The following is a 27,324-nucleotide window of genomic DNA, read 5'->3' on the forward strand; positions in this document are numbered from 1 at the left end:
GGAACACAGAGAAGAGAGGAAGAGTGTGGGAGCTGCAGGGTTAGCAGCCCTCAGGAAGCCACTCTACAGGGTTTGCGTTTTATCCTGAGGGGATTTACGCAGGGGAGTGTGTGGGCACATCTGTGGCTGTTCTGAAGAGACTGGATTGGAGGAGAGGACCTTGTTGCCGTTTCTAGGATGGCAGAAATGACGGCAGCCTGGGCCAGCGAGAGGGCACTAGGGACGGAGTAGGAGATACCACAGAGGTGAGGCGGCAGGAGGGGTGACTTCCCAGGGATCTTGCTTGAGAGGCTGGTGGATCCTGTGATGCTCTCTGGTGATATTTCTAAGTCCAGATGTGGACTTGAATGGGTGGTGCCTGCAAGATGTCCAAGCCAAGACGTTCAGCAGACACGTATGTATGTTGTCAACCTCGGGAAGAAGGTCTGGATTGGAGATTCTTTTTTTTTTTAAATTTAATTTTAATAGTGTGCCCTCTTTTTTTTAAGAAAAAATATATATTTATTTATTTTTGGCTGCATTTGTCTTTGTTGCTGCTTCTCACTGTGGTGGCTTCTCTTGTGGCAGAGCACGGGCTCTAGGCGTGCAGGCTTCAGTAGTTGTGGCATGCAGGCTCTAGAGCACAGGCTCAGTAGCTGTGGCACAAAGGCTTAAGTTGCTCTGTGGCATGTGGGACCTTCCCAGACCAGGGATCGAACCCATGTCCCCTGCATTGGCAGGTGGATTCTTAACCACTGCGCCACCAGGGAAGCCCTGGACTGGAGCTTCTTATTTGGGAGTCATTAGCAAAAAGTTAACAGTAAAAATGTTATCTACCCCTTATCAACTGTTAGACACTTTTCTAAGTATTTTTTTTTTGGCCGCGCCGCACAGCTTGCAGGATCTTAGTTCGAACCCCGGCTCTCGGCAGTGAAAGCATGAAGTCCTAACCACTGGACAGCCAGGGAATTCCTTCTAAGTTCTTACATACTTTAATTTATTGATTTCTTACAACAACCCTATGAGGTATTGTGCCTTCACTCTTTTTAAATTTTATTTTATTTTACTTTATTTTTTGGTCTCATGCAGGGCCCTTTTTTTTTTTTTTAAGTATTTTTATTATTTATTTATTTATTTTTGGCTGCCGTGGGTCTTCGTTGCGATGCACGGGCTTCTCATTGCGGTGGCTTCTCTTGTTGCAGAGCACAGGCTCTAGGCGCGCGGGCTTCAGTAGCCGTGGCTCACGGGCTCTAGAGCGCAGGCTCAGTAGTTGTGGTGCACGGGCTTAGCTGGTCCACGGCATGTGGGATCTTCCCAGACCAGGGCTCGAGCCCGTGTCCCCTGCATTGGCAGGCAGATTTAAGAATCTGGTTAAGCCACTGCACCACCAGGGAAGTCCCTGTGCCTTCACTCTTGCCATTTTACGATGAAGGGGAAAAGTTCAATAATGTAACCAAGGTTACACAACTACTAAATGACAGAGCTGGGTTCAAACCCCAGAAGTCCAGCTCCAGGATCCCTGCTCCTAACCGCATCATACAACCTCTCACCTAGACAGTAGTTTAAGCCCCAAAAGCAGATGAGATCAACTTCAGAATTGTGAGAAGGGCAGACTGTCAACCCTGAGGAATACAAGCACCTAAAGCCCAGGGTCTGAATCCTGCTCTTAAGATAAGTTTTCTCTGAAATGCTAGTGTTTTAATTTTAAAAAATTAGTTGCCAGGGGACTGGCCTGGGTGGAGGAGGGAATGGGGCATTAGTGTTTTGTGTGTGTGTGTGTGTGTGTGTATGTGTGTGTGTGCGCGTGCGTGCGTGCGTGTGTGTGTGTTTTGGCTGTGCCGCGCGGCTTGTGGAATCTTAGTTCCCCAACCAGGGATTGAAATCCAGCCCTCAGCAGTGAAGGCTCGGAGTCTTAACCACTGGACCACCAGGGAAGTCCAGGAGAAGCATTTTTTAACTGATGTTGTTTAAAATTGCCAATGGGTGGTGATGATAAAAAGCAGGCCAATTTTTAGTTTTTTTTATTATGATTCTTTAATTCTCTACCTTTATTGCCCACACCTGGCGCACACCCAAACCATCATTCTACCCTTGTTGGCCATTGCCAGCAATGCTGGGATCCAAATCCACCTGGCAACAGTGGACCAGAGCTGAGTGCTAGGGGCTGTCCTTTCAAGGCATAATGTTCTCAGTTCTCAGCCCTTAATTTAAAGGAGCTTCTCGGAAGTTATCTCCTACGGGTAGCAGCCCCTGAGATCTGGATCAAATATTTCTCCTTTATATTCCCATCACATCCTGTGCCTGGTTCTGTCGCTGACCTCTTAGGTTGCATTCAATGCCTCCTTCTACATCTAGACTGAGCACCCTGAAAATACGGACCTGGCCCTATGTATCACAATGCTCTGGCCACATCGAGGTATGTCTAACGAGGCTGTCCCGAAGTGGAGTGGTTTGGGGAAGGGGCTGGTAGTACACAGGAGGTGTTGTTGACAGCCCCAGGAGGTCAAGGCCCCTCCAGTTAGGGAGGGGGGTCTTGCAACTAACAAGACTCTTTTATTCTATGTGTTAGCTCAAGGAATGCCTCACCCAGATCACTAGCCCTAATTTGCAGGCGAGGAAATAGAAGCTCACAGAGGTCACGAGAATAGTCCACAGTTATAGAGTGAGTCACTGGCCAGGACTGGACACTCACTTCCTGACCTCTCTGCCAGGACCCTGGCCACAGCCTTGCCTCTGGTCCCAGCAGCTCCGGCCTCACCTAGCTCGCCAATGTGCTCATGTAACCACGAGGGGGAGCCAGATGCCCGTTCATGGCGTAGCCGGGCCCAGGCTGAGGGGTGGAATGACCGCTCCTTTGACGGAGGCCCACCCGGACTGACGCCCATGAAGCTGGTAAAGAAAGTAGCAGGAGAATTGGGCGGTTATAAGAGAGCCGACGCTCAGGAGCGGTGGCGGCTGGGATGAAGGGAGGAGGAGGGAAGGGCATTTGTTGCCTCCTCTGGCCCTGCTTGGTCTGGCCCTGCTGGGAAAGAACTGGAGAAAGGGAGGGCTCCCCGGAGCACAGTCTTCTGCCCCCGCCTCCACTCTGCTCGGTCTTGCTCAGGAACAGACCGGACATTCCTAAAGCTCAGGCAGGAAACCAGGAAATAGACCAGCCTCTCTGCAGCCTGGCCAGTTCTTCCAAAGCAACCCCCCGTGATGTGCCTGGACACTGCACCCTCCTAGAACGTCCCCTGCACTCTTCCCTCCTGGCCTCCAGGCCCCTTCCTCCCAGCCTGAGGGACCAGACCCATTCCCAGAGCTCCAGACCTATAGGAGAAATTGTTATCCACCACCAACTTCTAGGTCAAACTCATGATCTGTCCCCCTAAACCTGGGTCTCTTCCAGAGCTCCTTCTCACAGTGAACGATACCAGTATCCATCTGCTTATTTGCCTCAGAAAACTTCGAGTCATCCTTGACACCTTTTTTTCTTTTCCCCATTTTTTCAGTTCCTCTGTCTACCTCTCGGTTTCTACCACTCACTGGTTGGAGGGCCCATCACGTCTCACCAGAATTGGTGTTCTTGTTTGGACTCCCTACTGTCACTCCTCTCTCCTTCTCCTCTCAATCCCTCTCCAGGTGGTAGCTTCTGATGATCTTTTCAAATCATCAATCTGATCGTGTCACCCACCTGCTGAAATCTCTCAACAGCTTCCCAGTGCTCTTGCAATAAAGACCATACTCTTAGTATGGCCCATCAGGTCCTGCATGGTCTGGTCCTTCCTCCCTCTCTGGCCCCATCCTCCCTCTCACTCTCTCTGTTCCAACTACACTGGCTGTGGTCATCACAGGGCCTTCGCACCTGCTGTTTTCTCTGCGCGGCATTCCAGCCTTCTGCCTTGTGAACGCCTATTCACTCAGATCTCCACTCCAGCATTGCTTTCTCAGGGACACCCTCCTCTTGACCTCCCTGACCAGGTCAGATTCCTCATTATTCACCCTCCCCGCACCACATACTTCTCCTTCACGTACCTGTCATAGCTGTAATTGTCCATTTGGTTGTAGTAGTATTTTTAATATTTATTTATTTGGCTGTGCCGGGTCTCAGTTGCGGCACGCGGGATCTTTGCTGCTGCCTGAGGGGTCTTGTGGGATGCGGGATCCCACAAGAGCGGCATGTGGGATCTAGTTCCCTGACCAGAAATTGAACCCGGGCCCCCTGCATTGGGAGCGAGGAGTCAACCACTGGACCACCAGGGGAGTCCAGGTTGTAGTATTAAAGTAATGTCTGTTTCTTTCACTAGACTGTAAGCTCCATGAGCATAAGGACCCTGTCCATTTTTGCTCATTTGAAAAGCTCCAGCACCTCAGTCCTAGCACATAGTAGGTGTTCAGTGTTTCTTGAATAAATAAATAAATTAATGTGGCCCACTTCTCTCCGCCTCTGTTTCCTGAGCCTAACCCTCCATCATCTCCTGTCTGGACCTTGGCAATCACTTTTTAACTGGTCTCCCAGTTTACAATCAAGTCCCTACTGGTTTCCCACCCAACAGCCAGAGAGGTCTAATAAAAATGCCAATCTGACCATGTCACCCTTCCCACCCCCATTTAATAGCATTCATTCTCTTCCCATGGTCCTTGGAATAAAATCCAAACTCCTGACAGAGCCTAACAAGGCCTTGCATGGTCTGCCTTACCTTGCGCCAAGCTCCACCTCCTCAACGGACCTTTCTTTTTTTTTAAATTTTTAAATTGAAATATAGTTGATTTACAATGTTGTGTTAGCTTCTGGTGTACAGCAAAGTGATATATCTCATATATATATGCTTCTCTGCTGAAGCACAGGGTGGGATCCAGGAGGAAGACAGCCACCTGAACAAAACCAGGATTCCGTCTGGAATGAGGAAGGGGCGATGGGAATGGATGTTGAGTGGACGACTCTGCCTCTGGCGCTCACCTGCTGGACTGTCAACTCCGTGAGAGCAGAGGCCACGTCTTTTCCTACTACTGCATCCCTGGCACAGGAGCCCACTGCCTGGTACAGGGTAGATGTAACCATTTTTGTTAAATGAATAAATGACAAAAAGGAAGGCCACAGGCAGGATGTCTAGGACTGATACCAGGTAGGGATGGATATCTGCAGGCCCCTGGCTCCTCAAGTTCTTCTTAGAACTCAGGAGGCCACATGCTCTCAGCCCCACTGCCAGCCCCAAGAAGAGACAGCACTGGCAGAATGATTCTCATTTTATTTCTGGAGAAATTTGATCAGATGCAATAACACTGATTCCAGGCGAGGGCAGGGGGCATGGGTACTCCTAAAGCAACCAGTATCCTGTGGCCCAAGGTGCCCCCCATCCCCAGACCTGGGTTCCCCCTCAGTCACAGTTAAATAGAGGGAGGAAGATCTCCCCAGGGAGTCTTGGGAGGGTCTGCCTCTTGCACCCACCCCTCCACGCAGAGGAGTCTGAGCACAAGCTATTTACAGTATTCACATCCACTGTACCCCACCAAACCAAGGCAAATACTACAGGTAGCGCTTCCCCATGGGAGGAGGCCAGAGAGGCTGTGAGTGTATGTGTGTGTGTGTGGGGGGGGTGTCCACGCGTGTGAGCACACGAATGCACTGAGGGGCTCCAGCCAAAGAGACATCAGTCTATAAGGTGCAGGTTAAAAATAACAGAGAGGACCCAACCCTCAGGGGCCCAGGCCACTTCCAGCTTTGTTCTGTCTCTTTCTCTTGCAGACATCCTGGTAGATGATGCAAAGGAGCCCTCATAGTTGTGCCTGGATCCAAGGCAACCCCTTAAAGGACTTCTGGGAAAAAAGCAGGAAAGGAAACAGTCAGGGGAAACCAGGCTCCAAGCTCAGATGGCTGGGGGTCTTCAGGGTAGAGCTTGAGAGGGCCTCTGGCAGAGCTAGGAGAACAGAGGGCACGGCTGAGGAGGCCAGGGAAGGCTGCTGGGAGGTATAGATATAGGTCCGGGAGACAGGGAAACCTACCTGTGACCTGCGGGGCCTGCACCACAGCTTTCTTGAGGAAGGCTTCTGCCTCTGCGAAGGGCAGGAGTGCCTCTGGAGTTCGGCCCAGACTCTTGTCCCCAGAGGGTCCCTTAGGGGAGAAGCCATTCTCCTGGTGCGCTGGGAGAGGCTGCAGGCCATTCACCAGGGACCCCGGCGACTCCTTGTTTGGCAGGCTGTGGATGCAGAGGCCAACGCTTAGGCACCTCCCATCGTAGGACAGCCCAGGTACCCCGCAGCGCCAGCTTGACCTTGCCTCCCTGCTCACGGCCCCTGGGGTTGGGAGCTGGTACCTCCACTGAGGCTCCTGGGGGGCCAGCTCCTCTTTCTGCACAGCCTCCTTCTGCAGCCCAGAAGACCGAGCCTCCATGGCTTTCACAGGGTCTATCCCTGGGAAGGAATGGCCACCAGTTAGGGGCTGGTGAAAGGATGAGGTCTGAGGATCGGGATGGAAACGAGGGGAACAGGCCTTTACCTGGGCTGGAATTGTTGGCCTTTGCCTCCTTTCTGTCCTGCTTCTGCTTTGAAGAGGAAGAGCAGTCAGGCTCAAGGGGATATCTGGCCCCGTCCCACTGAGCTGCTGAATTCTTCTCTCCCCAGCCCAGACCCTGAGCAGCCTCCCAGACGGCCTCCCTCCTCCACTCTGGATGCCTATCCCCAACCTCCCTTCCTCACCGGACCTCCACTCCCAACACCGCTCATGGGGGCATCCTGACCTTGGTTTCAGCAGCTTCTGACTTCCGAGTCCTCTTCATGATTTCCTCCAGGCGCTGTTGGGAAGCCCCACACCAGTTAGGCCCAAGACCCGCCCTAACCCTCAATCTCCCACCAGCTAGTCCTGGTCCTGGAGTTTCAAGGCCCTTCCAGCTCGTATCAATTCTTTCCAGGCCAGAAAGCCGACCTCACCCCAACTCCTTCTTGTCCTACCCTCTACAAGTCCAAGGCAGGGCCCACTTCCCAGCCCCACCAGCCCCTCCAACGGAGTGGGGACTGAGCCCAGGAGCTGGCCCCGCCCACTAGGACCAAACCCCGCCCACAGAACTCCCGGCCCGCCGCTCTGCACACCTTTTTGCGCTCCTGCCGCTCCTGCTCCTCGCGCTGGAAGTGCTTTTCCCGCTCCAGACGCTGCCGCTCCGCTTCCTCTCGGGATCGAGCTTCGGCCTCCTCTTTCTGCCAGAGAACCCCGTGAGCTTTAGGCAGCCGGCCTCCAGCTGTCCCTCCCGGTCGGCCCCAGGCCCGCCACGAGGAGGCGCCCGCGCCCCGCCCCGCGGGGGCACCTGCTTCTGCAGCCGCTCCAGTTCCTCCTGCTCCGCCTGGGCCTTCTCCCGGGCCTCCTGCTCCTCCCGCCTCCTGGCCTCCGCCTCCCGCTCTGCCCGGGCCTCGGCCTCCCGAGCCAGCTGCTCCTCTCGCATTCGCCTGGGGGACAGAGGAGACGCAGGCTTATCCCCAGCTTCTTCCCCAGCCCCTGTAAAGGCCTCCTCAGTCCCCGAGGGCGTGCTCACTTGTCCCTTTCTGCCTGCAGCCTCCGCTCCTGTTCCTCGCGCTCCCGCTGCTCCCGGGCCTGGCGCCGCTTCTCAGCCAGGAGCCTAGTGGCCTCTTCTCGGTCCGTCGTGCCAGCCATCGGTTTGCTAGGGGTCACCAGGGGAGCAGGGGCTGGGGGTGAGGTCAAGACTGCTGTATCTGGAGCGGGATCCAGGACCAGGAATCAGCACACACCAGCACAGGCACCTCCATCACCCCTGCATGCCCCCGTGCCTCCTGGACCTCAGGGCGATCCAGGCGGCCCACCCGCCCAACTCCTGCCACCAACTCAGAACAGTGAGGTCCTCCTCTCTGGCAGGAGCCTCCTTTCGCCAATACCCAGTCCCCAGGCATCTCTGGCAGCCCACACCTCTGACCGCCTGCCCCTCACAGGCAAAGCTGGCTTCTCTGCCCTGCCCACCTTTTGGCCTCTTCTCTCCTTGCCCACCTGCAGGGATCTCTGTGGGCTGCTCCTCCTGGGGCTGGGCTGGGGTGGGTGAGGGCACAGGCGAGGGTGCGGGTGAGGCTGGGGCTGCAGGCTCCTTCTCGTCAAGGGCCTTGCCCTTGCTCTGGTTCTTGTCCTCAGGCCCCGCCACACTGAGGGTCTCCTTTGCCTCATCCTTCCTCCGAACCCGCCCCTTGGGTGATGCAGTGGTACCTCGGGGGGACGGTGGTTTTGGGGGCAGAGCATGACCTGGCCCTGGGCTGAGGCAGGGAGAGGCAGGCCTGTGCCAGGATGTGGAGGGAGAGGATGGCCGGGCCTTGGATTTGGGACTGGGAGAAAGAAAGAAGAGTTAGACCTTGAGGGCACAGTGTCCACGCACACGTGTACACACTTTCAGCATGTCACTTCCTCAGGGAAGTGTCCGCCCCAGGCTTGGGTCAGCACCCCACCTTATGTGCTCTCACAGAAACATAAAATTTCCTTTTAGAGCATACATCCCAGTTTGTAATTACATATTCATTTGTGATTCTTTGATTATTGTCTGTTTCCCCAATAGCCAGTAAGACTAATAAGAGCAAGAACTAGGCCTAGGGACTTCCCTCGTGGCGCAGTGGTTAAGACTCTGCGCTCCCAATGCAGGGGGCCTGGGTTCAATCCCTGATCAGGGAACTAGGTCCCACATGCATGCTGCAACTAAGAGTTCACCTTTTGCAACTAAGGAGCCTGCCCGCTGCAACTAAGAAGCCCACGTGCTGCAACTAAGACCCAGGGCAACCATATAAATAAACATTAAAAAAAAAAGAACTAGGTCTGGTTTGGGTCACAGAAACGCCCTCAGCACCCAGAACAGTACCTGGCAAGGACCGTTCATGCATCCAGCAGGTATTTGTTGAGTGCTTACCAGATGCCAGGCACTGTTCTAGGTGCTAGGGTACTTCGGTGATCAAAACACTCCCCCCACCCCCCAAAAAAATCCTCCCTCAAGGAGCTTTCCTTCCAGAGGTGGGTGCCTAACACATATTTACGAACGAATGGCTGCCTGGCTGGCTGGCATAGGCAGGCGGTGCGCCCCACTGCCCGGCCCACCTGAACTCCGCGTTGCCAGTTGAGAGGCGCGCGCGCGGAGAGGCCGGCAGCGACTGGCGCTTCTTGAGGCTGCGCTCCCGGGCCAGGGCACTCTTCTCCTTCTCGTTTTCCCGCTCCTTGTCCTTCTTCTCCTTTTTCTGCACCTGGGGAGGAGGGTTAAGGAGAGCGTAGAGAGGGGGAGCAGAGGTCAGAGGCGCCCGCGCTGCCCTGGATGGGATCCCTGTCCCCGCCACTCACCAGCGAAGCCTCGGGCCGGAGGCGTGCCGGGGCAGGGCTGCCCCCGGCGCTGGCCTTGCGGCGCTCCCCGGCGGGGGCGCAGCGGTGCCCGCTTCGGGGGGCGCTGCACGGCGTCAGGGGGCTGGCGGAGGCCGAGCGAGGGCACACGGGCACGGCTGCGGAGGGATGAGTGCGGTCGGGGCGTGGCCTACTCACGAGGCTGGCCCCTGTCCCGCCTCTCGAGGGGGCTCTCCCAGGACCGTGGCCCCTACCCTGGTCCCGGCCGTTTCGGGGCAGGGTGACTGCACTGCGACTCCGTGCCAGGAAGGAGAGGGTGGGCGTCATCAGACGGTCCACAATGCTGCTCTCCCATGGGCTCAGCTGCAGGCTGCGATCTAGGGGGAGATGCCGGGAGAAGCGGGTTACCGCAGGGCCAGAGCAGGCAGAGGCATCCGGAGACCGCCAGGTACCACCCCCATGCCGAGCTCAAGGAGTCTCCTCCCCCAGGAGGCCTCTCCCCCCAGTCATGGGGGGTTACACAGGTCCGTCCTGGGGTCTGACCTCCACTGCAGACCCAAGCAACAAGACACTTCCCATGGCAATGTCCTGCAGGGCTAGAGGGTCCCCTCCTACCACTCTCCCCAGGTGAAAGGGTTCTGCACTGTGAGTATAGAGAGGAGCCACCCAAGGTTGGTGGCAGACCCAGCTGCCCACTTCCATGTCCCACTTCCTGCTCTCAGAGGGCTGGCCTGGGGAGGCATGCCCCCATGGATCTGGGACAGTGGGGTTCCTTGTGCTCCTCTGACTGAGGAGAGGCCCAGCTTTCGTGTGTCCCATGCCAGGGAGAGGCTGCTAAGGGGGCCTGGCTGCCCTGGGCCACCCTGCTCTGTCCCCTCAGCTGCTGGGTTATTTTTAAGCTTCAGTCAGGTGGGGTTGGTAACAGCAGCTGATTTGGTTGCTAGGCAACAAAGCAACAAAATAAAAGCTGGAGAACCTTATAAATAACTCCTACCATGGCCCCTTCACATGTGAGCACCAGGGCATGGTGCGAACACAGGGGCTGTGCTCCCCTCCTTGGCCAAGGCTCTGGAGCCAGCCAAGGCCACGGCTGGGGCTCTGAAAGCAGAGAAGGCAGGGTTGCATGGGCCCTCCAGGGTGGAGTCAGAACAAGAGGGCTCCTCCACACACGGCACCCAGGCTCGTCGGGTACTCGGGGGCAAGGCCACCTGCCTAAGGCTGGCCTAGGCCAGCTGGCTGTGGTTGGAGACGAGGCTGCCTGCCCATTCCCACCCTCCACCGCCAGTCCCACCCCCAACCCACCTGCTCTTGAGGCCCCAGCCAGGCTCTCTGCCTGCTGGGTCACTGCCCTTTGTCTCTGTTCTCCCCTGTGGGGCACACCTCTGTTCTCAGGGCCCAGACCCAAATGCCGGCTCCCCCGAGGGGTGCAGAGCCCCAAGTGGGGTCGAGCGGGGATGGAGACCTGGGGTATGTGAGGGCTCCTGGGACCTGGGGTTCTTGCTGAGCTCTGGAGGAGGCTTGGTGGGGACTACAGGAGCTCTGGAGGGAGGAGGGCTGGGCCTTCTCTTACTTCTACTGGGGGAGTTCCAGAGCGTGGCAGAGGACTTTGAGAGCCGCTTGTTGATTATAGAGTCCACGTGTTTGGGCAGGTTTACTGCCGACACGGAGCACCTGCTCCCACCTGGAGGGGAAAACACATGGCATTAGGGCCGGGCCGGACGGGAGCCAGGGGGGGCACTGAGGCCTTCCATGCAGGATGCTCCGCGGGCAGGAGGGGACAGGGAGGAGTGGGCAGGCTAGGAAGGGGAGGAGGAGGCAGACTCGGCTCTGAGAGGATGGGGCGGGGTGGGGGGGGCGAGGGGGTGGTTAGGTGACCAGAGACAGCCTGGATTGGGGGAGCCGACGGAAAAGGAACAGAGGAAGGAGATGGAGTAAAACTAGAGAAACTACAGCCTTCCTGGCCAGGAAGTCACTCCCTACGGCTGGGTGCTGCAAGCCCTCCCCCATAACCACCCAGCGTCGGCACTTGCTGGCACTGCCCAGCCAAGGCTCTATGGCTACAACACCCACGGTACTGGGACAAATGCAGACGTTCCTAAACAGAAGAACCCATGGTCAAAGTCACTCACACAAATCCACATAGTCATAGGGACACACAAAGACAAAGACGTTCAGGCCCAGGCATATAGAGTGATAGGTACTTCCACATGCATGCGTGTGTGCAGACATGCACAGATACAGAAACAAAAACACCAACGGAAAGAGGGTCAGACCCAGATGCACACAGGCACAAATACATCGAAGCAACTTAATCATATTTGTAACAGCTAGCATTTGTTGGATGCTTACCGTGTACCAGGCACTGTGCTGGGCACCACACACATGTTACCACACTTGATCCTCCCCAACATCTACCCACAACCTCGGAGGCAAGTAGTACTGTTATCCCCATTTTACAGATGAAGAAAGTGAGACAGCAAGAAGTCAGAGGTCACACCACACGTGCCAGAGCTGGGATCCTGACCCAATTCCATCTGACTTGGGAACCCACACTGAGGTACACAAGGCCACAAACACACCAAGGCAAACACATATTAAGACACACAACGCACAGATCCATGAGCACATACACCAAAAGATGCACAGTGAGAAATACTGAGTCTTGCCATTACATAAAGACATCCAAACACAGCGGTACATACATGCCAGCAAAAAGACCAAAATCCGCGATGGCCCTACGTGAAGAAAACTCAGAGACAAAAATCTACCTTCCAAGACAGATACATAAGGGGGTGACGGTTTTCTTTAAACATCCAGTGTCTGCAGAGTATTAAAGTGCTCTTCTATGTATCAGCAACTAATAGCAATTGACAGGAGCAAAGAAGGCTAATCTAAAATGACAGAGGTTTGAGGAGCGAACCAAATGAAGTGACTCGACCTCTTGACTTGCTAGTGGAAGTCCTTGTAAAGGACTTGGGTTTACAGACTTGGGTTTACAGATCATTCCAGAAGGCACAAGTCACACGAAACAAGGCATACCTGCTGCAGGGAGCTGCCAGCTCCTTGCACTGAAGCCGCTCCCTTCCCCCACCTCTCAGGCCCCAACCTCCCCCGCCCACCCTGCGGCCCCTCCTGCGCACTCACTGGGCTTCCGTCCTGGGGAGCTGTGGTGCAGGGCCCCTGCCCAGGACCAGCGCTGCTGCCGGATTTCAGCCCACGTCTTCTTCACTGACCGCTGGATGGCTGCTTCATATCGCTCCTGGTGAGGAGGGGGCAGAGGGGAAGGGTCTGGGCTCAGAATCATTCCTCCTACCTGGGAGAAAGGCTGTCTCTCTCCTGGGACAATGCCTTCCCCTATGATTGAAGACAGTTTGTAACAGATCCCTTTCAACTTGTTCTTGGGGAACTTTTCACTGTTCTTGACTTATTATCTGAGTGTATGAGCTGTTTCTCTGAGGATGGAGCGGGACTCTCCGTGCCTAGGACTCCCAGGTGGGCCACTGGCACAAGGGTCCTGACCCTGGAGCTGTGTTTGCTTTTAGCCTGAGGACCCGGGGCAGGGCCAGGCTGCCTTTTTCTTCATATCTTCATGGTGCTCAAGCCAGGGTTCTCCTAACTAGGAGCTCACTCAGCGCACTCAGACAGACACATCTCTGCACACCTATACACACACACATACGTGTACTGATAGCACAGGGTTACAAGTGCTCACCCTGGCGCGTACAGAACCAAACACATCTGCACAGATGCCCAGAGGTAGTACCCACGGCACACAACTGCGGACACATGAACACAGATGTGCATACACACTAAGCCAGTGTGCAGACGTGTGCACACACATGCACACAGATCCACGTGCACCTGGTCAGAATTCAGCATAAACGCACCTTGTTTTTCTCCAGTTTCTGCCGCTGCCGCTCCTCCAGGGCTGCTCGGCGTTGCTCGGCTTTGAGCCGCTGCTCCTCCAGCCGCCGCCGGCGCTCCTGGAGCTGCTTCTCCCGTAGCACCTTGGCCTTCTCCTCCTTCTCCAGCCACACTGCCTTCTTGGCCGCTGTGGAGAAAGGAGCCCCGGGGGGCGTGAGCAGTCCTGCAGCGCCCGGCCCAGCAAGCGTCTCCTCCAAGTGGCCTTGCCTGTTCCTCCGACCCTGGGGGGGGTCTTCCCCCTGCCTGCTTGGTGGGAGGTGCCTCTGCTCTCAGACTCCCCCCCTCAAATTGAAGGGCATCCTGAAGATGGGTTGAGACCTCAGAATGAGGGCTTCCCCAATGGGAGGCTTGTTTCTCCCCCATTGGCCTCATGGTCTCTGGGCACCGAGGGAGAAACAAGCTCTTTCGTGCCAGATCCCCGTCTGACTTTGGGGTCTGCTGTATCGATACTCATGTACTGTGATTAGGAGCATGAGATTTGGGGTGAGATGAGGCTTCTGGGTCTGAATCTCAGCTACGCCACTAGCTGTGTGGCTCAGGCAAAGGATTTCATCTTTCTGAGCCTCTGTTTCCCCATCCTCAGAATGGGTAGAGGGTTAAGTGGGATAAGCGTACCGCTCTTAGCACAGTGCACATAATAAATGCTCCAGAAGTGTTAGTGTTACCAATAGGATGTCGATGGTGGTGACGCTGAAGAAGATGCCACTGCTTCCCACACACTTACCCAGGTACTTGGCCCGCTCTTCCCGCCGCTCCTTCGCCAGCTTGTGTCTCTCTCCTGCCTTCTTTGCATCTTAATAGAGGGAACAAGAAGAGGCTTAGGTCAAGAGCCTCCCCCAAGAAGGGAGTCAGCCTCAGGGCCCTCCCCGAAGGCCTCATCCCATGCCTTTTCTTATCTCCTCCAGGTAGAGACTCCCCTGGCTGGCATCATCCAGGGCTGGGACTGGGCCCAGGACTAGGGACATCGCACATACCTTGCTTCGTGGGAGGGCTGTCGGCAGCTGACCCTGCTGTTGGGGATGGCTGGCTGCTCCTTCGAGGAGGCCTGGCATCCCGTGGGCCTGTGGCTGGTGGGGTGGGTCCCCTGATCTTCACTTCTGAGAAAGGGGACTCTTCCTGCTTCGGGGCTGGCCTAGGCCCTACCAGCTCTGGGGGGCTTTCTGGTTCCAGTGGGAGCTGCTTAGGGCCAGTGGTGTTCTTCATGGCGGGAGGGGTGTCTGGGGGAGTGTCGGGCACCAGGGCTGACATCGGTGGTGGTGGCGGCGGCGGGGAGGGGTCACCTTCTGGAGAAGGTCTTGGCTCTGGAGGGGTCCTGGCTGCCACATCTGGAAGAACAACACAAGAGAGGAGAGAAAGTCAGATAGAACATCTGTGCCATCCGTTCAACATGCAGCTCTCTCCCTTGTCCAGCTGATATTCATTCATTCATTCATACATGTTTATCGAGTTCCTTCCATGTGCCAGGCCCTCTTCCAGATACTAATGATATAACGGTGAGAAAATGGCCACAGTCCCTGCCTCTGTGGAGCCCACACTCTAGCAGGGCAGACAGATAGATAGCTAGGCGATTACAGTATAGAATAAGTACTATGTCTGGGGTAGCAAAGCTGAGATGGTTGTTAACCTATATTGGAGGGGCTTCCTGCAGAAATTATAGCCAAGCTGAGGTCCAGGATGAGCTGGAGTTGGCAAACCAAGGAAGAGAGGGTTCTGGCTAAGAGAAGAGCATTTGCAAAGGGGCAGAAGGGAGCAGGGTGTATCGGAAAAGCTGAGAAGTTTGTAGTAGTTGTTAGTGCACCAAATGGTAATGATTGGTTTCCATGTCTGCCTCCCTCGCCTTTCTGCTTTACCTTGGGGTCACAGTGCCCATCCCAAGGCCTGGTGCTCAGGGGCTGCCAGTGCTGGGCACAGTGGGATGCCCGTGTGGAATCCCCAAAAGGGTAGGCAGCCAGCGACATCCCCTTTGTCATCTTTTTTTCTTTCCCAACCACCCTCAGATTTCTTCTTTTAAGACACTGATATTTCAGGGTCCCTGTAAAAGACACCAAAGTGCCAAGTAAGGAAAACACATGACTTGGTGTATACGTGTTCATGCACACATGTGAGCACAAGTACACTATAGCGCAACAGAAGGACTGGCTTGGGAGTCAGCCTGATGAGGGCCTGATTCCGACTTCACCACCCCAAGACAGGAAGAGAGGGCCTGATAACCTTGGGGAAGCCACTCAACTGCTCTAAGCCTCAGTTTTCATACCTGTAAAATGGGGACTATAAGCCCAAGCTGATAGGCGTGTCAGTGAAGCGCCTGGAACAATTCATGTGCCAGCAAACAATACTTCCCTCTCTTTTCCTGTGGGTCTTATGAAGCTGCCAAAGGAAGCCTCTGCGTGTTGAGCCCTGGTACCATCTACTGCTGCCCTCTGGGCACTGAGGGGATTGGTGGGGACACAGCCACTGCCTGGGCATAGGGATCAGGGCCAGGGTCCATGGAAAGGTCAATCTAAGGAAGCATTTTCCGCTCTCGCCAGGTGCCTCCACCATGCAGGGTCCTCTGCTCTAGGAACGGTGGCCCTCTCAGGAGGTGACAAACTCCCCACCCCTGTGGGTGACAATGTGGATGCAGGGAGAGGACACTCCCCAGGAGTCAGCTTTGGAACTCTGGGGACCCTTTTCAGGGAGACGGGTGTCCAGTGGGCTCTGAGGAAGACAGGCTGTTTGAATATGTGGCCTCCCCGCTAACTGTGTGACCTTGGGCTAGTTACAGACCCTCTCTGTGCCACAGCTCCTCCTCTGTAAAATGCAGACAGTAGGACTGTGATGAGTGTTAGTGACAACAATGACCACTAACATGTGTATATTTCTCGAAGGCTTCCTATGTTAAGAGCATTTTACACGTATTAGTTTTAATCCTTATGACAATACTTCTGAGGAAGGCACTATAAATATCTCTTTCACACAGAGGAGGAAAGTAAAGCAAAAAGAGGTTAAGTAAAGTAGTTTGAGGTCGCTCAGCTGGGAAGTGAAGGAGCCTGGACTTGAACCCAGTGTTTGTCACCACAGCCCACGCTCTTAGCCCCACACTCTCCTGCCTGTGTCAGGCAGTATGGGGTAACACATGTTACACAATGAAATTATCTGAGGCTCACACTATTTGCCCCTCATTCCTTCCCTTCCAGCTTCCTGGTCTCCAGGCAAGAGCCCCAGCTAAGGCCCTTTTCCCCCAACGGTCCCTCCAACTCTGCCAGCCCCTAGGCTCATGACAGCTCTCACCAGACCAGCTCCAAAAGGCTGCCTGGTCACTGCTAGTCGACTTCCCAGCCACCCGCAAACTCCTTTCCAATTCCAGTGGGCAAAAAAACTAGTGGCAACCATTTAGTGAGTGCTTACTACATACCGAGAGCTGAGCTGGGCCCTTTGTATCCCCATCCTGCATCTTCATATGAGCTCTGAGAATCTTATCCCCATTTGACAGATGAGACGATCAAAACTTACCCCACTAAGTGATTTGTCCAGGGTCATAGAACTAGTATATGGCAGGGGCAGGACTGAACCCAGGACTGTCTGGGGCCAGAGGGCCTAGGTATGTAAGTATCAGTACAAAGCTTGAAGGCTGAGGTTGAGGCCTGCTTATTGCCATCCTCCCAGCACCTGTGCCTGCTACCTGTGTTGCAATGAAAACTGGTAGGCGGCTGCTTGTCTACACTTAGGCAGATCACACCCACCAAGCAAGACAGTGAATTTCCAACTAGCTTCTGACTAGCCCTGTGAAGGGAGTCTCGGAAGAAGTAGAGGGATGAGGCCTGGAAGGGCCTGCACCTGGGCATCAGATGCAGCGAGGTGGAAAGGTCTTAGGCTTCAGAGTCAGACAGGCCTGAGTAGGGAATTCCAGCTCTGCTGTGGGACCTTGGACAGGCCCTGAACCTGTCTGAGCCCCAGTTTCCTCAGGCTGGGGCCTATGGTGTTGGGACCTGTGGTGAGTAGGTACACCACCTCTGGCACCTGACAGGGGCTCAGTAAGCAGCCTTGCTGGAAGAATTGGTCTGCTTCTTCCCATCTCTGCCACAAGCGCCCACGTGGGTCAGGCCTTCACGCCCACTGCTCCATGACACTGCTCTTCTCAAGGTCACCAGTGACCTCCGCATTGCTAAGTCAGCAGCCACTTCCTGGCCCTCGTCCTGCTGACCTATCAGCCGCATTTGACACAGTTGATCCCTTGGTGCTTTTTGAACACTTTTCTTCAACTGGCTCTGAAGACGACAAGCTCTCCCGATTTCCTTCAACTTGCTGGCTGTGAGTTCTCAGGCTTCTTTGCTGGTCCCTCCTTAACTTCCTAACCTCTTAGTACCGGAGTGCCCCAGGGCTCCGGTGAAGACCTCATCTCTTTTTGGTCTACACGTACTCTCTTGGTGATCTCATCCAGACTCACGGCTTTAAATACCATTGCTCTGCTGATGACAACCAAATTTTTACCTCCAGCCAGAGTCTCCCTTGAGTGCCAGTTTAGCTCGTGCAACTCCCTACTTGACACCCCTGCACGTCTTACTGACAATTTTTTTTTAACATCTTTATTGGAGTGTAATTTTTTTACAGTGGTGTGTTAGTTTCTGCTGTATAACAAAGTGAATCAGCTATACATATACGTATATCCCCATGTCTCCTCCCTCTTGCATCTCCCTCCCACCCTCCGAATCCCACCCCTCTAGGGGGACACAAAGCACTGCGCTGATCTCCCTGTGCTACGCAGCTGCTTCCCACTAGCTATCTGTTTTACATTTGGTAGCGTATATATGTCCAGGCCACTCTCTTACTTCATCCCAGCTTACCCTTCCCCCTCCCCGTGTCCTCAAGTCCATTCTCTATGTCTGTGACGCCCCAAATTTAACATCCAAAACTGAGCTCCCAATCTTTCTCCCCCAAACCCTGCTCCTCCTCCAGTTTTCCCCATCTCGGTCAATGGCAACCCAGTCCTTCCAGTTTCTCAGGCCAAAAATCTTGGAGTCATTTTAGAATCTTTTCTTGTCTCACAACTCACATCTAATGTCTCAGTAAATCCTTTTGGCTCCACATGCCAAGTATACTCTGAATCCAGTCACTTCTATCTCCACTTCTATCATCGTGGTCCAGCCACTGTCATCTCTCATAAAAGCCTCCCTGCTGCCATTCTTTGTTCCCCTTTGGTCTTCTCTCACCACGGCAGCAGAATGATTCTTTTCAAGTATAAGTCAGATCAGGAGTTCCCTGGTGGCCTAGTGGTTAGGACTGTGGGCTTTCACTACCGTGGCCCACGTTCAATCCCTGCTTGGGGAACTGACACAATCCTCCAAAGACGCCCCACCTCAAGGGAGGAAAAAACAAAGGCATCACAATGGCCTCCAGGGCCCTTGGGGATCCTCACCCTCCAGCCCATTACCTCTTGGCCTCCTCTCCTCCTCCCCTTCTCCCCCTGCTCCGTCTCTTCTGGCCACTGTTCCTTATTTGTGACAGGCATGCTTCTGCCTCGGGGCTTTGCCCTCGCTGTTCCCTCTACCACAATTCTCTGCCCCCAGATCCTGCATGTCTCACTCCCTCACCTCCTTCAGATCTTTACCCGTATGCGACTTCTCATTCGAGCCTTCCCTGATCCCCTCCTTAAAACTACAAACTGCAGTTGAAGTCTCCCTCCCCTTTCCAACTGTATTCTTTTTCCTTCCAACTCTATTTTCCCCAGTAAGCATCAGTAGCACTTTAACACTGTCTCCCACCCCCAGAAGGTAATCTCCACGAGGGCACACATTTTTGTCTACTTTGTTTAGCTCTTCTATTTCTAAGGCCAACAGAGCCTGGCACACAGGTGCTCCACAGCTATTTGTTGAATGAATGTATCAATGAACTCCACCCTGGCAGATACCATCAGCACCTCTCTTCCCTGGATGACTGCAAATTCCCCCCACTGTCCTACCTGCACCCTTTCCCACTCTGCTCTTCACTGAGCAGCCAAAGTAATTGTTTCCAAACGCAAATCTGGCCATGGTACTCTTCCCCACTGGAAACTTCACAGTGACTTCTTGTTCTGAAGAGAAAGACAAAATTCTTGAACCCAGGCTGCAAGTCTGGCAGCCTGAAGCCCCTGTCTCCCTCCCTACACCTCTTGAGTCCCCACCTCTGCTCCCCTGTTCCCCACTTGCTCTCTACACTCCAGCCACACTGACCTTTTAATTCTGATAGCCTTGCACACTCCCTCTGCCACGGGGCCTTTGCACATGCTCTTTTCCCTCCGTCTTTTCTTATTTAACTCCCATTCACCCTTCAGATCTTCGCTTAGGCATTATTTCCTCAGGGAAGCCTTCCCTGGCCTCTCCGAACAGGGTAAATTCCTTCATTATATATAGTCATGGCTTCATGTGCCTCTTGTTTGGAGCACTGTGACTGTTACGGTTTTATACTTCCTTGTTTGGTCCTTTTGTTATTGTCAGCCTCCCCCTAAGGGCTGGGCCGCATCTGCTCTGCTCGCCACTGCTTCAACAGCAGCTGCCGTGGTGCCCAGTATGTGGAGACGGTCACGAAATGCTGCCGAGTGAGAATAAAGCACTGTACCAGGAAGCCACCCTTGCCTAAAGCAGGTGCACAGAGAAGGAGATTTTTACTCTAATAATGAGCAAACCCATATTGCAATTTCTTGCAAAGGGATAAGCACTTGAAGGGAAGCAAAACAACTCCCCCTCAGTTGAGTTTGGGCAGCTTCTTGGACTAAGGTAGTCAGGGAGAAGTTAATAAAAGTAATAATGAGTGTTGACTCCAGCAGTTCAACAGGAAAAACTTCCCAAGAGGCAAATAGCACGTTTGGAATTCTTCTTCTGACCTGGAGGACTATTGACCCCGAATCCAAATATTTTCCTCAGAATTATGCCAACCCTGATGAAATATCATTGGGACAGTGTTATTCGGAACAAATTATGTTAACCAAATTAATTCCTTGGTTAATTATCTCTATGGTGTGGTGTGGTTAAACCAATATCTGATTATTTCCATTTTCAATCATCAAATGTGATCCTTCAGCCACCTCATTTTATTGTATTTTTGTGTGTGTCGAATTGTGAGGTTTTATTTTGCTGTGCTGATATCTACCAGAAGTATTTGTTAAGAACTGGATAAGTGACAGATAGTTTGTATTCATTTCTTGGCACAAAGAGCATTAGCAGGGCAAAGGTGCAGGAGCTGGTTGCAGGGTCAGTAAGTCTAGTCTTCTCAGAAAACCCAAGAAGGACTGCAGAAAGATCAGGGCCGAGTCTCTCGGAGGGCCTGTCACATGTCTCAGGGTGCTTACTCCCATCTCCACCCTCTGGGTGCTGGCAGGCCTTTCCTCTCATCCCTCCCCAACAACTGCTCCTGGGCCAAAACTCCTCTCACAATACCGATAACTCAGTCTGCCCTTTTTGTCTGCCTGCTGCCCCTGCGAGAGTTGGTGGCGAGAATCCTTTTTGCAGCCCAGAGCTTTATACAGGACCTACCCAGCACAGAGTAGGAATTCTGTGTCTGTTTAATGAACGGATGGATGGACGGATGGATGGATGGATACACTGTGGATAACATAGTAAAACCCCAGGCTGCTCCAACGTCTAGCCTCTCTAACCCTAAATGTCTTCACCATATCAGAGCCTTGTATGTGCCCTGCCAGCTCCTCAGCCCAGGAAGGGAAACACAGCTGAAGCCCTGCAGTACACCAGGCACCTTCCCTTATCTCATCTAGTTCTTATTACAGCCCCAAAGGGAAAGCGCTATAGGGGCCCCCGTTCCCCAGGTGCGAACACTTAGACAGGTTAAGTGAACTGCTCACGTCAGTGTCGGAGGTAGGACAGGGCCCAAGGCTGTCTGATGACAAAACCCTTATGTCACACTGTTTCTGGTGGGTGTCACATCACCCCTCCCTAAGGCTCCTGCCTGTTCCCTGAAGAAGGAAGTGATTCAGTGGTTCCCCTGGGGAGGTTTCCCCCATGAAAATGACGGGTGCAGGTGGGGCAGGCAGGCACTGAGCTCAGAGGGCAGGAATGCAGGGAAGGCAGGCTCCTGCCCAGGCTGGCCACCAGGAGCAAAGAAGTGGGGCACCTGAGCAGGTGTGAGGGCGAGTGGCCCTCCTCCAGGAGGCTGAGCAAGGGAGTGCCCGGGGGAGGGGCTGCACAGACAGCAGAGGTCAGCATCTAGCTGACCCCTACCCAGAGCCTTCCTGGCTCTCGTAGCAGCTCCTTAGGCGGCAGCATTGGACCAGACAAACGAAGGCAGGGAGGCCGACAGAGGGGCAAAGACACACACGCAGACAGAGGGTACACACTGCAAAGAGAGAGACCCAGACAATGTGGACAGAGTCTGCATAATGGCGAGAGACAAGACGTGTTTCTTTTCTCTCTCCTGTTACATACAGAAAACAGACCTACTGGGATTAAGAAATCTGTGCGCACACACACACACACACACACACACACACATGTGCGCGCACACACACACACACACGCAGTCAGGCACCCCCTCTGAGGCATAGACAGAAACCTCAGAGATTCATACAGCACTCGGGGACGTGATGTCCCAGTATATTTACACAGCCTCATCCAGGTCGCTACCGCCCTGCCCCTCTGGGCACTCCTTTACCTGGGCCCAGGGAAAGTCCAGGTAACTGCAGCAACAGCTAATGCTGTGTCAGGCACAGCTAAACACCTTAAAGCTTCAGTCCTTTTCATTTTCACCACAATCCTATGAGGTCGACATTATTACCCCATTTGACAAATGAAATAGATTCAGAGAGATTAAGAGACTTGCTGGTGAGTAGCAAAGCTGGGTTTGGGTCCCAAATCAGGGTGACAGTCTGTACCTTCACTCTGCTACCCAAAGGGGGCAGCCTCCTGGGTTTCCTCTCCTGGAGAGATCTGGGCTGGGAGGATGGGGTGGGCAGGAAGGACAAACCCTGGGAGATGCCTGATCATGGGGCTGGGACGGAGGGGAGCCTTAGGGGGCAGCATTACTCCCAGCCGGGACAGAGCTGAGCCAGCTCTGAAAGGGAGTGAACTAGGAGAGGGACAGCCTGCTCCAGTGGTCCTCCGAACCTGGGCCACAGGCCCTTCGCAGCAGGGCACTGGGGCCAAGCCGTGGGCCTCTGTGGGTGATAGAGCCGGGATCCCACCTGAGACTGCAGATCTGAAGAGCTCTCTGGCCGGGGTGGCGGCCATTGTTCCCAGCCTCCAATCATCAGGAGCACCCACTTCCTGTTATTTTAGGCGGCAGGAAATGACCCCATCCCACAGCTTGGGCCCTCCCTCAGCCCCAGCAGGGCTGCCCACGCTGGGGCCTAGAAGCTGAGGACAGAAGCCCAGACTCAGGCCAAGGCCTGAGGATGGCCTACTGGCTGAACTGTCACCGCTGCCTGAGTCCAGGGCCTCCTTCTGGTCCCCCTTGCTCAGATTCCAACCCAGCAGGAGGCACAGAGGACCCAGGGCTCTGCTGATTCTACCTCTGCCTGCCAGAGAGAAGCTCACAGGGTCCCTAAAACCAAGATGCCCATAGAAGACCAGTCATGCAAGGACAGCGGGCCAGACTCTATCACCAGCTGGCTTGGCCATGCTAATTCAGCATAGAGGTTTGGTGCACAGGCTTTAGAGTCGGATGGACCTGGGTTCAAACCTTGCTTCTGCCAGTACCTAGCTGTGTGACTTTAAGCAAATTACTTCCCTCTCTGAGCCTCATCTATAAAATGAGGATATGGGACTTCCCTGGTGGTCCAGTGGGTAAGAATCCGTGCTTCCGCTGCAGGGGGTGCGGGTTCGATTCCCGGTCAGGGAACTAAGATCCCACATGCTGCGCGGCACAGCCAAAAACGAAAAAGAAAATTTGAATAAATAAATAAATGAATAATAAAATGAGGCTAATACTAGTCCCTACCAGGATAGTTCTGAGAATCAAATGAGACAATGCACGGGACGTACTAAGTGCTATGTGTGGCACAGAGAAGGTCCTTAATAAAGACCTGTGGGAGATAAGTAGGATCACCAGGAGGGTATATTCTTGGCCCATATCTCCTCGTATAACTGGGGAGGAGCACTAGATACCAGGTTGTCTACCCCCTACCATGCTCTCTGCTCCCCTCGGGGCAGAGCTGCAGCTGAGAGGTGATGATGGAGATGCTGAAGGCTGTGCCCTGGGGTGCCAGGCAGAGCTGCCACCTCCAACAAAGCTGCATTATCTGGGCTGGCTCATTGGCTGCCTTACCGGCCCCAAGGCCCAGTGGGGACCCAAGGACATGGTCCCCAGCTGCTTGAGGCCAAAATCCCAACATTGATCAGACCTGAGACCTGCCCTGACCACCCTCAAGTGCCACCACCCCAGCCTGGGCCCTGCTTTCGGCTCCTTCCCTGCTCCCTCAGCCCTTCCCCACCAGCAGCTGATGCCCATCCCTGAGGAGGAGGAGCTGGGGGAGTGAACTGGCCTGGTGCCCCTTCCTCCTTATTTGCATATGCATGACTGCACATTAGGGGCTCATTAGAGGCCTCATTATTGGGCCCACCAACCCAGGGAGGGACAGAAACTGTCAGTGGGAGCTGCCAGCCAGGCTGGCTGCTGTATGTAGAGAGGCAGTCCATCTTCTCATCCATTCAGATCCACCTCAGATGCCTCCTCTGTGAAGTCTTCCACAAACAGATTCCACCAACCACTGTACCACTGTTATACCTGGACTTCCCAGCAGTGAACACATCGGTTTCCCCCACGGGGCCAGGAGCTCCCTGAGGGTAGTGACTCTGATTCACTTCTCTGCCATCTGTACAGCCAGCACCAAGAGGGCACATGGCGGGCAACAGTATGGCTGCGCTGGATGGCTGCACCCATCCCCTGGTCTCTCTCCTACTCCCAACTGCCCCACTTCAAGTACGGGGCCCTCTGTTCCCCAGATACAGCCTGGCTCATGTCTGTCTAGAACGCACCTCCCCCTTGCTCTCTGGCCTACATTTACCTCCTGAAGTTCTAATTAATGACACCTCCACCTCAGGCCTCTGAAGGAATTAAAAATAATAACAACAAAAATAAATAGCGTTTATTGAGCATTGACTACGTATCAGGGCCCCTCCTAAGTGTTTTATGCGTTTCTCTAACTTAATGATCCCAATGTCTCTATGAGATAATGTCCAGCATTATTGTCATTTTATCAATGGGAAAATTTAAGACTTAAGCAAATTACCTAAGGTCACACAGTAGTAAGTTACGAAGGGGAGACTTAAACTGTTTGATTCCAGAGTCTACACTCTTAAGCAAACTGACTCCCAATTCCTGCCCTCACTTCCTCCATATTTCGTACCTCCCTGCTGACACCAGTTCCGATAAGCATAACGACAGTAATGGCAATAACACTGTATTGCAGGTGTCTGTGTGCCAGGTTCCTTTAGGTACATCACTTCTGACCCTCACATTAACCCCACAAGGTTGATAATACTACCTCCATTTTCCAGGGGCATAAACTGGCCAGAGGAGGTTAAGGCACTTGCTCCAGTCCAAACTTGACCCCTGCTGCACGCTGCCTCCTGTTCATGCTCAGTGTGCAAAGGGAACTCAAAGAGGGTAGGAATCACGTCATACGCACTCGGTGTCTCAGACCCATGCCTCAAACTCTCACAAGGGCACGTGTAGTGGACAATTCCTTTACTCCCTGGAAGCTCTTGACTCACAAGGGCCCTTGTCACCTTCAGCTTCTCTGTGTAGGGACCAGCCACCATCCCGACCCAGGTTCTCATGTAACTCCATCTAGGTCCCTATGTGTAGAAGTCTTCCCAATCCAGGACCCTGTATGCAGGACCCATTCAGGCGCCCCCCAATACAGCCAAGCATCCCGCCCATGCCCTCACGTTCAGTCCAGACATCCCACTCCAGTGCCCTGCTTATAAACCAGCTACTCACTCCAGCCCTCATCTCTGGCCCAGTAATCACCGCCATTCAGGCCCCGATGTACACACCAGTGCCAGAGACCCTCAGCTGCAGAGGGCCAGTAAGCAGATGGAAGTGACCCAGCCTAGGCCTCCCTGGGTCCCCTCTCAAGCTCAGCAGAGCCAAGACGGACCAAAGTGCCATTGTTCCAGCACAGCCTACAAACCTCCCGAACCACACCAGTCTGACAGCCTCCCCTTTGCATCCTCCAGCTCCCACACCCACAGGATCCCCTCCGAGCACCCATACTGGCATGGGGAGGATCCCACCCACAGCCAAGCGGCTCCACCTTGTCCTGCCCTCTCCGCACCCACAGACACTGTTTCATCCTGGGCCCATGCCCCAGGGGGCAGGGAGGTGACAGGGATTAGGCTCTAGGACTCTATGGAGGTGTGGGGTTGGGGCCACCTCCCCCCTGAGTCAGTGGGAACAGGACTTAGGTCCTCAGAAATCAAGCTCTTCCCTCCCTTTCCAGGAAGAAAGAGAAGGAGAAATCCCTCCCTCCAACCCCAGGCCCAACCAGAAACCTGTCCCCACCCCCTCATCAGCTGCTCCCAGATCCGAAAGGGATTTGCAGAAGTCTTGGGCACTGGTGGTTGGTGGGGTGAGGGGAGGGGAGAGAGCTTTGATGGTCTGGGGCCTGGAGAGAAAGAGAAAGAGAAAGAGGGAGGGAGAGAGAGAGAGAGAGAAAGAGAGAGAGAGTGTGTGTGTGTGTGAGTGTGTGTGTGTGTGTGTGTGTGTGTAAGGGGGGTAGGTATCAGAAGCCTCAGCCTGAGGAATGATGTGGCAGGTCCCTGGAGTGCCGGCCTCAAGCCTTCACCTCATTCTCCAGGGAAAGACTCAGGACGGGAGAGGCTGGGAAGGAGGGCACCAGGGTAGACAGATTTACTTCTATCCCCTTCCTCCCCAAATCGGCCTGGGTGGGCTCCAGAGTAGGCCAGGCTGCAGGGGAATCGGCCCACTCCCCAGCTCCCGCCCTCGCCCCAAACAATGCCGCCTCCCCCTCCCCCTCGCCTTTATCCGGCGGGTTACTTGGCAGCCGCCGCTAGAGACCTCCCCTCCCCTCTACTCCCCTCCCGGCCAGCCCGCAGCAGCAACAGGCCCTTTGCGCGGCAGCTGGAGGGATGGGGTGGGGGCGAGGTCTGGGCCAGGGCCTGGGAGTGGGGGGGGCGCCAGGGCCTAGGCTTCGGTATGCAAGGCTTCAGGCCTGAGAATGTGGACCCCCGACACACACGTTCAGGTTGGGGTCACACCTGGGGATGTGCCCACCGGGGATGGGGAGGAGACAGACGCCCCAGCTCAGGAGAAGAGGATCTTCTCGGGCCTGGGGTGGATCAGGAAGAAGGGTAAGGGCAGGGAAGCCGAGGTGGCACTGGGCTGGGGCGGAAGGGTCACCAACAACTCCACATTGGGTTCCTCGCGGATCCTGGCGCCCAGGACGTCCCAGCGCCCGGAATGGGGGAGGGGGCAGCTGTCAGAAGATGCGTCGGTGGCCCAGAGCCGCCGACGCCGCTGCAACCTTTATTTTTGAACTTCCAAGTGGTCAGAGGGCTCGGCAGGAGAGGGGTCCCCGCCGACCGGGCCGGCCTCATCCTCGGCCTGTCCGAGGCCCCACGATCCCCTTCTCTCATCTCGCCTCTGGCATACCTGGGGCTGCGCCGGCACCGGGCTCCGAACGTGAGCCGCTCTCCATGGCTGCGGCGTCACTGGGGAGTCTTCGGGATTTCAGCAGCGGCGACGGCGGCGGCGGCCAGCGGCCAGGATAGGGGTCCCGCGGTGCATCACGCCCGGCCCGGCCCGGCGAGCAACGATTCGAAGGGCGGGGGGGAGCTCCGGGGTAGGTCGAGGCTGGCTCCGCCGGTGGCCTGCGGGTTCGGAGTCGCCGGCCGCCCAGTGTCTGTCGGCTCCGGCCGCGATCCTGCTCCTCGCCCAGCGCCGGCCCAGTCCCCGCCGCGGCCCAACCCTATTGTACCGCCCGGGCTGGGCCTGGCCTCGCCGCTGGCGCGTACCAAGTTGGACGCAGGGAGGGCCACCCCCGCAGTGCCCGGGACCTAGCGGCCGCGAGCCCGCCCCACCCGCCCCGCCCCCGCCCTGGGGGCGCGGGGCCTCGAGCCTGGGGACGCGGCCGCCACGGAGAGGACGCCACGGCTCCCGGAGGACGCCCGTCGAGCTGTCTCCCCCTGCGGCGGCGCGTTGGTACG

General features: G+C 55.0%; 1 protein-coding gene across 7 annotated transcripts; it reads right to left on the reverse strand.

Annotated features, from left to right (window-relative positions):
- Window positions 1-5,187: 5,187 nt before the first annotated feature.
- On the reverse strand, window positions 5,188-27,212 carry MAP7D1 (MAP7 domain containing 1). Of its 7 annotated transcripts, none has more exons than XM_060140555.1 (18): window positions 26,771-27,212; window positions 14,164-14,514; window positions 13,914-13,982; window positions 13,153-13,316; window positions 12,410-12,524; window positions 10,836-10,946; window positions 9,520-9,642; window positions 9,269-9,423; window positions 9,032-9,174; window positions 7,922-8,274; window positions 7,482-7,659; window positions 7,257-7,395; window positions 7,045-7,149; window positions 6,696-6,749; window positions 6,455-6,500; window positions 6,273-6,369; window positions 5,962-6,155; window positions 5,188-5,775 (listed from the first exon to the last, which is right to left on the reverse strand). In XM_060140555.1, exons 1-18 carry the CDS (start codon window positions 26,814-26,816, stop codon window positions 5,765-5,767), a joined length of 2,454 nt encoding a protein of 817 aa, XP_059996538.1. In that variant the 5' UTR covers window positions 26,817-27,212; the 3' UTR covers window positions 5,188-5,764. The 7 variants fall into 7 exon arrangements, with proteins under 7 accessions (XP_059996538.1, XP_059996539.1, XP_059996540.1 ...); XM_060140556.1 differs by having other exon boundaries at window positions 7,949-8,274; window positions 26,771-27,203; XM_060140557.1 differs by having other exon boundaries at window positions 6,455-6,497; window positions 7,949-8,274; window positions 26,771-27,197.
- Window positions 27,213-27,324: the final 112 nt, after the last annotated feature.

Source organism: Lagenorhynchus albirostris, chromosome 2, assembly GCF_949774975.1.
Source record: "Lagenorhynchus albirostris chromosome 2, mLagAlb1.1, whole genome shotgun sequence".
Taxonomy (NCBI): Eukaryota; Metazoa; Chordata; class Mammalia; order Artiodactyla; family Delphinidae; genus Lagenorhynchus; species Lagenorhynchus albirostris.